This window comes from Panicum virgatum, chromosome 3K (assembly GCF_016808335.1).
Source record: "Panicum virgatum strain AP13 chromosome 3K, P.virgatum_v5, whole genome shotgun sequence".
NCBI lineage: Eukaryota > Viridiplantae > Streptophyta > Magnoliopsida > Poales > Poaceae > Panicum > Panicum virgatum.
Window position 1 is genome coordinate 15,746,443 of NC_053138.1, and position 12,650 is coordinate 15,759,092.

At 41.7% G+C, this 12,650-nt stretch overlaps 1 protein-coding gene across 2 annotated transcripts; it reads left to right on the top strand.

The window, feature by feature from the left end:
- Positions 1-492: 492 nt before the first annotated feature.
- Positions 493-3,516, top strand: LOC120697852 (3-deoxy-manno-octulosonate cytidylyltransferase-like). 2 transcript variants are annotated; one of them, XM_039981215.1, is made up of 8 exons: positions 493-837; positions 1,761-1,806; positions 1,898-1,984; positions 2,067-2,191; positions 2,372-2,511; positions 2,591-2,642; positions 2,758-2,868; positions 3,081-3,516. In XM_039981215.1, exons 1-8 carry the CDS (start codon positions 598-600, stop codon positions 3,171-3,173), a joined length of 894 nt encoding a protein of 297 aa, XP_039837149.1. In that variant the 5' UTR covers positions 493-597; the 3' UTR covers positions 3,174-3,516. The 2 variants fall into 2 exon arrangements, with proteins under 2 accessions (XP_039837149.1, XP_039837150.1); XM_039981216.1 differs by having other exon boundaries at positions 698-1,549.
- The last annotated feature ends 9,134 nt before the right edge of the window (positions 3,517-12,650 follow it).

The window sequence follows — 12,650 nt, forward strand, 5'->3', positions numbered from 1 at the left end:
GTTTAAACGTCGTAAAATCCTACAAAAATATTTGAAATTCAACATTTGAAATATAGTATTTGAATAAAAGTTTTGGAGGTATAGTTGCATAACAAAAATTGAACTTACTTCACAAGCATACATTCAAACAAGACACAAAAATTAATCAAACATATGCAAACATGTGCACATGATGCTTCATTATGTATTAATGATGCTATGATGATATTACTTAAGTTTTAATCATGTTTAAAATTTTTGGGTCGTAACAGAAACGATGGGCATTCTTAGTCGAAAAGAAGAAAAGCAGTGACCTTTTTTTAAAGCCGAAAGCAACGGCCTTTAGTAATCTAGCGGAGAAACTGAAGAAAGGAAAAGGGGAGGCATCGAGCTCACGGCCTGGGCCACCAAAAACCCTTTGCTCCATCTCGGCCGTCCAAGCTATGCCGATTCCGGCCCAATATGAAAATGGGCCACGCACGTGACGACTTGGACGGACGAACTAAAGCGGATTGCAATCGTACGGTCGTGTACTCGTGTTCCTCGTGCTACCGTGTCAGTGTCTGTCGATAGCTCTGCGCGCGGATCCAGGCGGGCGGGGACTGTGGCAACGCCGCGATGCCGATCTGCCCGCCGTCGTCGGACTCCTCGGCCTCGTCGGCCTCCGGCGGCCGCGCGTGGATAGTCCACGGGCTGGCGCTCGGCGTGGCGGCCGCGGCGGCCGCCGCCGCGGCGTACCTGTACCGCCGGCCGAGCGGGTTCCGCAGCCGCGCGGTGGGGATCATACCCGCGCGCTTCGCCTCCTCGCGCTTCGAGGGCAAGCCGCTCGCGCACATCCTCGGCAAGCCCATGATCCAGGTCCGCCCCCTGCTTACCTTGTCTTATCGCGTCCGACAGAGAGAGAGCGAGGGGAGCCTTGAGGTAGAAAATCATACTGGGGGAAGTTGTAACGGCAAGTCGCGGTTTGGGATTGCGAAGGGAGGTCGAATCGATTTGTGCTGTTTCATCACCTGGATTTAGGCTGAAGTGTCAGGTGATCATGTCGGTGTCGTGCATAACATTTCAGTGTCAGTGTGTGCAAGATGTTCTTTTGGTTACCTATATACTATGGAATTGCCGTATCATGTTCGTCTCGTCCGGGCATTCGGTAACCTAGACCCCCGCTATATGAAGTTTCTTTAGAGCGAATAGTATTGCTGTAAATCGGGATTTTGTCCAGACCTCATACTTCACAGTTCAAATTGTTTCTCAGTTCAGTGACTATGGTGAGTTCATCTGAAGCTGCTGGAGTTTGGTGTTTAGCCTGGTTGGATCAAGATAAAACCTGGTGATTCGGTGCAACCTGTTTTGGCCATGTTGATTACTCTTTTCTCTGTATAATAGTGCATCCTCTGCATTTTTAATTAGAGCTTTTTCCATGTGAGAGCCCTTTGACTCAAATGCACTTCATGTAATATTGTATTTTAATCAATAATTTTTCAGCGCTAAAATTTAAAAGTCAAGCATGGGTTCATTGTCTCTGACTGCAAATGAACTTCTATTTGGTCAATGCATTTTGGGAAAGGAGATGGTATATATCTGACAATTTTATGAGATTTAATTTCTTGTCTACGATTAGTTTACCAAGTCTGTATAGTTCCTGCAGTGTCTTGAGTTGACAATTATTTATACTTAATACAACACTAGTTATTTCTCAAAGCCATCACCACCTTTCAAAACTATTACATCATTCATTTCTTGTTTCTGCGTCTAGTTATTTTTTTTGTCTTTCACATTTACAGAGAACATGGGAAAGAGTTATGTTAGCTTCTTCCTTGGACCACGTTGGTAAGCCCAACACAGCGATACCTTAAGTTGATCATTTATTCAATTGGTTTCGATTGTTCATCATGTTCACACTAGCTTTTTGTCCCCATAGTTGTGGCAACAGATGATGAGAGAATTGCAGATTGTTGTCGAGGATTTGGAGCTGATGTTATAATGACATCAGAATCATGCAGAAATGGTGCTGATTTATTGTTTTGCAGTTATGTTCTCTTTTCATGATTATGTGGTAAATCACGGTATGTATTTATCGGCATTTCTAGGATCTGAGCGCTGCTGTGAGGCACTTGAAAAGCTTGGGAAACGTTATGATATTGTTGTCAATATTCAAGGAGATGAGCCTCTTATCGAACCAGAGATAATAGATGGTGTCGTTATGGCATTGCAGGTGGTTACCTATGCAACACTATCTTATCTTGATGTTAACATTATGGCAGTCAAATAAAATTGTTCTTAGCTCAAATAAAGTTGGATACTGTGTATTTCACCTGACCTTGTACTCCTTAACACCCTGTAGCTTAAACTCTTTAATTGAAGTTGTACTCTGCACTTCCAATTTGGCTTGCAGCGAGCTCCTGATGCAGTGTTCAGCACAGCTGTTACTTCACTGAAACCTGAAGATGCATCTGATACGAATCGAGTTAAGTGTGTTGTGGATAATCAGGGCTATGCAATCTACTTTTCAAGAGGGCTGATACCATCCAACAAGTGAGCCACCAATATTTGTCTTAACTTTTCCATCAACTATATTTTCGTGTGCACTTTTGTCTAACTGTGGGCATTTCAGATCAGGGAAAGTCAATCCTAATTATCCGTATCTTCTCCATCTTGGAATCTCGGTACCTCATCAACCTTGTGTTTATTATTATTTATGTTTGCTTCATGGTCTTTTGCGGTTAAACCTGTAGTCTGAAATGTCCTACAATTGACAAAACTGATTGTTTTCACATACAGGGCTTTGATTCGAAGTTCTTGATGATCTATCCAGAACTTCCACCGACACCTTTACAACTAGAAGAGGACCTAGAGCAACTCAAAGTTCTTGAAAACGGCTATAGGATGAAGGTAATTTGGCATGGGACTTTAGGAGTTATGAGGTAGACAGTGCCCATTTGTTACTGCTCTAATGCAGGTTTTCCACGATGAACTTGTTCTGTCTGAATGCTCCTCTAATTTTCAACTGTGTAGTAGCGTCTCTCTTTATATGGTGCCTAAAGTATTACAGACTATATCCAAGAGCGCTGAATTCCGTTTGTGTTTACTGTCCTTAATTGTAGGTGATCAAAGTGGACCACGATGCTCATGGTGTAGATGCACCTGAGGATGTTCAGAAAATCGAAGAACTGATGCGAGGGAGAAACATTCAGTAGAAAATGAAGAGTGTGTGTTTTGCATTGCCACCGGCGTAGGTTCACTCGGAGACTTTGGCTGTGCTACATTGTCTGCAGATAGCATGGTAGTATGCAAACCTGCTGAGTTGATCAATTAGGAGCTGTTCAGTTAGCTGTTTTTAACTGCCCCTTTTTCAAGACCCAAATGTCCCTGTATTTGATATTTGTATGACTTGTTTCGTGGCAGTGTGGCAATATCCAACATCCAGCCCTGTTTGGAAGCATTGTATAATTTTGCACCTGTAATTGCATCCCATCTGTATTTTCTTCTGTACAAGAATACATCAGAAATGTATCTCTGATTTTATACCCCCTGCAAAAAGCTGTTTGGGTAAGGAAAAAGAGCAGCACTGTAAATATGAGCGTACAAAAACATATCTGGCACCGGCAGCATTGTGAATAGAGATAACTGAACACAATTAGTAAATGTTTTAAAATTGACCAACAGTCCAACACAGCAAACAACATCAAAGCCTCAAAGGGCTGCGCTATGAATTATTGTTTAAGAAGGGCAATTGCATTGACCATCCACCAAAATAATATTTTTCCTAATCTCACGGGGAAAGAGACAGGCCAAGCTCGTGAACAAGATCATTGATTTAATACCCAACAATATTGTCACATCTTTAGATACATAATCTATCATCTAAAACATCCCACTTTTGCAGAATTACTCACTTTAATTTACAAAATCATGATAGGCTGCAACCACTAACCCTGCAACATTGAGTGATGAAGTCACACTCGTATCTGCACAAGCACTGATGAAATATAATGTTAAAGATATATTTCAGATATAATATTTTTATTTTAGTTCTGAGAATTGATGTGCTTGTCTCATATGGCAGCAAACAAACGGAAAAGTCCGATCTGTTTCATGATGGTGTGGATGGCACATTTACCATCACCATGGATCTCTAACAGGTGGCTCATTTTACCCTTACGGCTGAAATATTTAGTTTTGTTGGATAACTGGTACAAGAATGAATATGAGTTACCATCAAACAAGTGATATTTATTATAATTAATACTAAAATAATCTGATTGTAAATGCGCACGAAAAAAACACTGTGGAGGTACCCTGTCCCGATACTGACTGTGCAGCTGGGCTATAGATCTGGACTTGTAAAAGGTTAAAAGGTAGCTTCCTGCAGTTGCATAAATTTGGACAGACTTCCAATACTGAATCAAAGCAATATGTGGAGAGCAGAAATGTAGGTGATGTACTAGTCCTGAATATAAATGAAAGATAGCTGAACACCTTCTGTGAGACTGTGACCTTTATAAGCTTAGTGGAAATTTGGACAATCTTTTCTTAATAACTTAACAGAAATACTATATCAAAAAGTATGATCTAAGGACTAAGACAAGTAATCAAAGTTAACTTTCCGATAATTCCACACGTCCATCAAACTTTCTTTTTTTGCCGACAAAGCTAAACAATGTTGCTTTTAGACCAGGAACAAATTAGTTAACTTTCTCCTTTTTTTTGTCAGAACAGTGACATGATCGATATGCATTGGATTATGCCACTTTAAATCTGGTTTGAGGTTGATGTACTCCAAGTCGGCAAGTCCGGCAATGGTGTGCTCTGCACTTGGGCGCTTTTGCTCGCCGGTTGGACAGTTGATAAACTAGGACCAATTAAGCACTCCACTTGGCTAATGGCCACCGTGATCCGATGTGTTATCAGACATGAATGCTCTTTCGGCATACGGTTTCTTGTCGTGGCGGCGCACGCTGATAGGTGGTAAAACGGCAAAAGGCTTATGGCAGACAGAGTTTTGTGTGTGTTACAGACATTTGTAGCAGGCTAGTCACCATCTACATTCAAAATATTGTGTTTTTTAAAAGGAATTGTCATCTTCATCTTTTTAGTTTCCACAGCAAGGCACTGACTGCAAGTGGCAACCACAATAAATAAATAATAAATAATATAAAAAATCAACAAACTATGTAAATGCTGACCATATGTCATAATTTACTTGGTTGTACAAGAATTTTATAAAGAAATTAGTGAACAGACTTTTTTTAGTACACATGAGAGCTACTTATCATTATATTAAGAAGAAAAGTTGGAAGTTTTAGAATACAAACACTACGCACAATACTAACATGTATGCACTCCCGCAACTTGTTAGGGCAACTCCAGTAGGGCTGCTAAATTTGGGTGATCAAATGCCCATTTAAAAGCCCACTTCTAAATTTTACTTACACAAATATGGGCCTCCACTCTAGCAGGTTGAGTAAATTGGGCTTCCACAGTTGGCAGCTCAAATAGAGGCCCACCAAATTAGGGGGTGGGGGGAGAAATTTGGAAGCCATACTAAAATGGCAACTCATTTGCTTCCCCTGCTGGATATTGATTTTTGATGTCCACCGACTAAATCTTTTTATAACAACCCATTTGCTCTCCCTACTAGAGTTGCTCTTAGTATCTCAACTAAGGGCACAGACTTGTGTTTTGGATATATCATGTAGGTGTCCGCAGCTGCATATGACTATTTGCGATTAGAAGGGCTGAGCTGCCCAGTTTCTGTTCTTGACTTATAAAATATAAAGCTTGTATGCACAGAACCTGACCTTGGGCACTAGCAATAAAGCATTCATAACATGAAATCCGGTCAATGTCCACTCATGCCGAGTTGGAGGCAAGCAAATGCTATTGGTGCTGAACTAGCTTTCAGATGTGCCATTTAATTAGTTATGTGTACCTTTGGTATGGTGAGGTGAGGTATCGGCGGCCGTGCTTTTTTTTTATTTAATTTTTTTGCGGGTAGTTTTTAGTTTTGGTATCGTTGATATGCTGTGTAAAGATATGTATGGAATTTTCAAAATCAGATTTGCTTGGTGCCCCTAGGATTTGCTCAATTCCTGACGGTGGAGATAATTCTATTTGAACATTGCTACTTATGTGTTGAGATACCCTGCTCTTCCACCCCGGCAAGACCGCAAGATTCAACCCTTCCTCCCCATCTTGGGCCTGGGCGGCATTGGATCAACTTTTTTTTTTACCGACCGGAACGACGAAACCGCCGCCCTCCGGTTCTGGTAAACCGGTTTGGTTTGATCGGAAACCGGTAAAAATCGGTCAAATTCAAATTTCAAACTCTAGAAGGCAGTTCAATCAGTTTCCACCGGTTAGCCGTCCGGTTTGAGTGGGAATAGGGAGTTGAACAAAAAAAACCGATGGAAAACTCACTTTGGTTCAAAATTTGAATGTTTGTATAACATTTTTTAGTCTAAATGAACCCTCCAAACCTCTTTTGTACTACTTTTATATTAATACAATGTATAACATGTTTTACATTGTATTTGTATACTTTTGTATGCACGTTTTTTTTGTTTAACTTCAAATGCCCGCAAAGTATACTAAATGAACGAATATTTGAACAAAATTGACACCATTAGATTCGTCGCAACTTGAAGTATTTTTAGGAATTTTTTGGGATTTTTTTTTCATTTTTTTGAATTCAAATTTAAATTTTAAATTTGATACGGTTTGAAACCGGCCGGTACCGGAACCGGTCCAGACCGGTTCCGGTCGGTAAAAAAAAACCCTGCGTAGGATGGCCGATGGAGAGGATCGAGGCAAGACAACGACTTGATCCGACAGGTAAGCTAGCTGAAGATTAAACGCACGGTGAAAGTGATCGGGTGCTCTAGCCTAAAAGGGGGAAGGGGTGAATTATGTACTATTAAAACCTTAACATATGGCTCCAACTAGTTTGCACAAAACTTAAACTAAAACAAGCTAATTAGATGTGCAACTACGGTTCACCTTAGTGTGTAACCCTCATCCCAAAAGAGTTTTGCAACCTATAGCCAATCCTAGCAACATACTACACTAAGAAGGTAAAGGCACACAAGTTGCAATATGAAATGCGGAAGCTTAAAGAGAGGGATGAGAGGAAGCGAACTCTCGACACGAGAATTTATCCCGTGGTTCGGATTGCCACAAAGGCGCCCCTACGTCCACGTTGTTGAAGCACTCACGAAGAGTATCGCTTCCCGGCAATCAAGTCTCTTCCGTGAACACAATCACGGTCACCTTGATCCCGATCTTCACTAAGGGAGATTGCCCACGAAGGAGGGGTCTCCGTCCCCCGCACAATGTCGTCGACGCCGCTCCACACCAAGCCGGAGGGTCGTTGACTTGCCGGCGAGCTACCAAAGCTCCAAGAATGGCCGGCGCACCAAGATACACTTTTGGTTCACTTTAGAACCACAGCACAAGGATCTAAACCTTGCTTGATCACTCACTCAAGAGTTAACCTAGCATTAACACTCACAAAGCTTGTGCGAAGGACTAAGGATTTGATCTTTATGCTCTTGGATGGCTTGGAGGTGTTCTTTGGTGTGTATGAGATGTCTTGGGACTCCAGCAATCTTCAAATGGCCGGGGGAACACATATATATATATATGCCACCAACTCAAGAGAGCCGTTACTAGTCGTTGGCCAGTTTTCTGCTTAATCATCGGAACATCCGACCATAGGGCATCGGTTCTTCCGGTCACTCTGCGCTCTGAACTAGCCGTTGGCTTCTCTGACACGGCCACAGCACCTCAAGGGACCATCGGTTGAACCGATGCTTAGGCGTCGGTTCCTCCGGTGACACTTGATCTGCAGATAGTCGTTGCTCTTGCTGACGTCATTGCATCGACGCCTTGCTCCGACGCACCACCGGTTCAACCGGTGCTGAAAGATTGGCTGCTGCACGCTTGACAACGTCTCTGGAACCAAGTACGTTGAATGCACCGATGCCTCTCTTGACACCGTCGGTTCATCCGGTGCTTCGCTTCTTTCTTCACTTGATCTCCAGAGGCGCACAGGCTTGTGCCAAAGCCAGGCTGTCGGATCGTCCGACAACCATCGGATGAACCGATGCTATAGGCATTGGTTCTTCTGGTGCTACTGATTTCAATAGAACTCATCCAATTCAGTGTTTTTTTGAGTTCTTTCTTCGTGTATTGCTTTGTATGGCCTTTTTACTTAATCCCTGGGATCTAGAAATGTTCACTTAACAAAATCATTAGTCCCATTGATTGCGTTGTCATATGATCACCAAAATCACTCGAAATGGCATAAATGATGCCATGTTCGTTACAATCTCCCTCTTTTTGGTGATTGATGCCAACACAATCAAAGCAAACATAAAATTTGCAAGAATTGACAAATTGAACCACTTACAATTGCTTGGATGCTTACCATCATCCAATGATGGTTTGACCTCCCCCTAAAACCATGATCCCCCTTTGTCCCCCCTATTTTCTACTCTTCTCTCATATGTTGATTTGATCCAGTCAGTATTTTCCCCCTTTGGAAAATACTTTTCCTTCTTGGGAACATCTCTCCCTCTTTGTTGGGAATATGCCTTGCTTTGATCCACATTTCTCCCCCTTTGGAATCAAATCACCTAAAAGGTCTTGCACCTAAAAGGTCTTGCAAAATAATATAGCTCAAGAGAAGATTAGTAGCCTAGGGAGTTAGTTCCATGACTTATGATCCAATTGTATGATATCAATGAAGATACCAATTGAAAATTTACTATGGTGGATCACCAAATCACGAAACTAGCATGACATGAGCTAAGCTTTCCACAAGTGTGTACACAACATGATAATGTGAAAATCAAGTGTACAACTAAAAGATTCAACAAGAAAGCTTAGATCATATCATGCACGGAGATAGCTAAAAAAAAAAGAAATTGACAATTATACCAATTGAATGAGTTTAGAACCTTGCATACCTCCGGGGGTTACTTTGTTTACCTTGCATGTACCAATTGAAAGTGATTTGCAATCAATTGAAAGTCTTTAAACAAAGAGCACTTGGTACACCAAGATTAAGCAAATGTATGACCACATAGCCTAAGAACTTAGATATGAACATTTAAGTTCTAAGGAGCATGGATCAATATGCATGAAACACAATTTATCTAATCACTCTTATAGAGTTGTTTGTTCACATTGAGCGTGAATAACATTCTCTTAGAGTGTTAACTCCATCGTGAGACTACAAAAGATAAATTTGCAAACATGTTAGTCTCAAAATCACAACCTATAAGATGAACTCTCCTTAAATATGTACATTTAGTGTTTGAATCACAAAGCAAATGTATGCACATTAATTTTGACACAATTGGGAAGTTTACCCTATAGCTTGTGTGCATGGTACACATATGAAACACATACCTCATGAGGTCCATGTACCATGAAGGGTAACCTTGTATAGCTTTCTACACACTTAGCAAATCATGTAGATTGCTCATAGGTTAGAATCATGACACAAGTAACCTACCATATATAACACTAGGAGATGCAAAACATGCAAACATCCTAGCAAGAGTAATAGAGCTACATGATGCTTGAATTTAAATTTAGCTACCATTACCTAATGGGGGACTTGGGCAACGAATGTCCAAGTTGTGAGCTTAGCTTGTTTTGGCTTGAACCTTTACTTCAACTTGTAAGCTAAGCCTCCAAATCCCCCGAAGCCGTTCTTGGCTTTAAGTCTCATTTGGAACCCACACCGTTTGAGGCCCTTCATATTGGTGATGATGTCCTTGGGCACCCAAATGGAGTGGTTCCAACTCCTTTCCTTCTTCCCAACCTTATGAGCAATCACCTTGCCATTTGTCTTTTTTTTTATTACATAGGAGGTGCTATTGCTTTTGTTCCTCCAGTTGGGTTTGGTGTAGATGAGAGAACTTTTGATTGTGAGCTTTTTTTTGTTCTTCTCATCCAGAAGCTTCTTCCTTGGTTGAGGACACTTGTTGGACTTGTGGCCTTCTTTGTGGCACTTTGAGCAAGTCACGGTGGACCCCTTCTCAAGCTTCTTCACCATGTCTTCACGGCTATCTTGAGAAGGTTGGACATTGCTCTCTATGCCTTTGCCCTTCAATCTATACAAATCATTCATGAGTCTTTCCACTTCTTGCTTGAGCTCATCATTTTCCTTGGCAATGAGATCATCACATGATTCTACAACAACATTCTCATATCATTTCTCATTGCAAGGGTTAGAGCAAGAATCAATGCAAGAAGTTGAAGCATCTACCCTAGAGATAGAAATTGCATAAGGGATAGTTTGCTTTATTTCCAAAAAGTCATTAGTATCATTAATGCTCTCAAATTTTAATTTGAGCTCTTCATGCTCCTTGCTAAGCAATTTGAATTTGCACATCAAATCTTCAAAATTTGTAGCAAGAGAAGCATTTAGATCTTTGAGAGTATTAATGTTTTTAATTTCTTTTGATTGCTTCTTAATGACTTTTTGGTGCTCATGAACAAGGTCAAGAAGTTCATCAATTGAAGGAGAGTCGGAGTCATCATCACTTACATCGCTATCCATACCTTTGGCCATAAAGCAAGTGTTGGATGATGATCCCATGCGAGTGGTGAATTTCTTGTTTGATTCATCACTTGAACTTGATTCTTCACCACCGCTAATCCATTCACCAAATATGACAAATGATTCATGCTTGGGCTTCTTCTCCTTCTTTTGCTTGTTCTTCTTGAACTTCTTCTCAACCTTCATAAGTTGATGGTGATGCCCATCTTTGAGGAAGACCATATACACTCTTGATTTGATTTCCTTCAAGCATTTGTTCATCTTCTTTACTTGCTTGTAGAGGTTGGGGTGCATTGGCTCTTTATCATCACTTGAGGAGTTTCTTGCATCCTCTTCTTCCTCATCACTTGAGGTACCTTTGATGGCCATCTTCTTCAACTTCTTGAGTTATTTGCATGCAAGGGCGCTATGCGTTGGTGAAGAAGAAGGTGCTTTTGCCTTGATATCATTGCGTAGCTCATGGGCGATCACCTTGTTGAGGACTTGATTTGGTGTCATTGTGGTGAGATCTTTTTCATATAGAATTGTTGTCACCAAATCATAGTCCGGCCTTCGGAGTGAGTGAAGGATCTTGCGAATGAGTTCCAAATCTTCAATTTGCTTCACAACTAAGGAATTAACCTCATTCACAAGAGTATTCAATCGTGAGTACATAGATTCGGCATTCTCATCATCAAGTTGCTTAAAACTATTAAGCTTATCAATGAGAACATGATATCTTTCGTTGGCAACATCCTCCGTGCCCTCATGGTTCTCGATGATAGTTTGCCATAGCTTTTTAGCATTTTCACAAGAATAAACACGATTGAACACATTATCACTAAGAGAAGACAAAATTATGCATTTTGCGGTGACATCATATTACTTCTCTTGTTAACCATTATTTTTTATGCCCTCACTCACAACTCTCCAAACGTTTAGTCCCGTCGCTTGGAGATGGGCTTGCATTAGCACCTTCCATCGTTGGAAGCCCCTGCCGTCGAACCGTGGAGTGGGTCTAAAAGGATCCATCATTTCCCCCTAAGAGCTAACTCACTAGGCGGTGAAGCCTACCGATCTAATGAGCCGGTAAACACAAATTTGCCAATGGAATTGGCTTTCTTTGTGAGAGAAGTGAGTCCCGGCTTTGATACCAATGGAAAGTGATCGGGTGCTCTAGCCTAAGAGGGGGAGGGGGTGAATTAGGCACTATTAAAACCTTAACCTATGGCTCCAACTAGTTTGCACAAAACTTAAACTAAAACAAGCTAACTAGATGTGCAACTACGGTTCACCTTAGTGTGTAACCCTCATCCCAAAAGAGTTTTGCAACCTATAGCCAATCCTAGCAACATACTACACTAAGAAGGTAAAGGCACAAAAGTTGCAATATGAAATGTGGAAGCTTAAAGAGAGGGATGAGAGGAAGCGAACTCTCGACACGAGGATTTATCCCGTGGTTCGGATTGCCACAAAGGCGCCCCTACGTCCACGTTGTTGAAGCACTCACGAAGAGTATCGCTTCCCGGCAATCAAGTCTCTTCCGTGAACACAATCACGGTCACCTTGATCCCGATCTTCACTAAGAGAGATTGCCCGCGAAGGAGGGTCTCCGTCCCCCGCACAATGTCATCAACGCCGCTCCACACCAAGCCGGAGGGTCGTTGACTTGCCGGCGAGCTACCAAAGCTCCAAGAATGGCCGGCGCACCAAGATACACTTTTGGTTCACTTTAGAACCACAGCACAAGGATCTAAACCTTGCTTGATCACTCACTCAAGAGCTAACCTAGCATTAACACTCACAAAGCTTGTGCGAAGGACTAAGGATTTGATCTTTATGCTCTTGGATGGCTTGGAGGTGTTCTTTGGTGTGTATGAGATGTCTTGGGACTCCAGCAATCTTCAAATGGCCGGGGGAACACACACACACACACACACACACACACACACACACACACACACACACATATATATATATGCCACCAACTCAAGAGAGCCGTTACTAGTCGTTGGCCAGTTTTCTGCTTAATCATCGGAACATCCGACCATAGGGCATCGGTTCTTCCGGTCACTCTGCGCTCTGAACTAGCCGTTGGCTTCTCTGACACGGCCACAGCACC

Excerpts from the sequence above, each read along its gene's own strand:
- LOC120697852 (XM_039981215.1), top strand. The coding sequence starts at position 598 with ATGCCGATCTGCCCGCCGTCGTCGGACTCCTCGGCCTCGTCGGCCTCC. Across the intron at positions 838-1,760 it reads TCGGCAAGCCCATGATCCAG|AGAACATGGGAAAGAGTTAT; the intron begins GTCCGCCCCCTG and ends TCACATTTACAG. Across the intron at positions 2,643-2,757 it reads TTCTCCATCTTGGAATCTCG|GGCTTTGATTCGAAGTTCTT; the intron begins GTACCTCATCAA and ends TTTCACATACAG.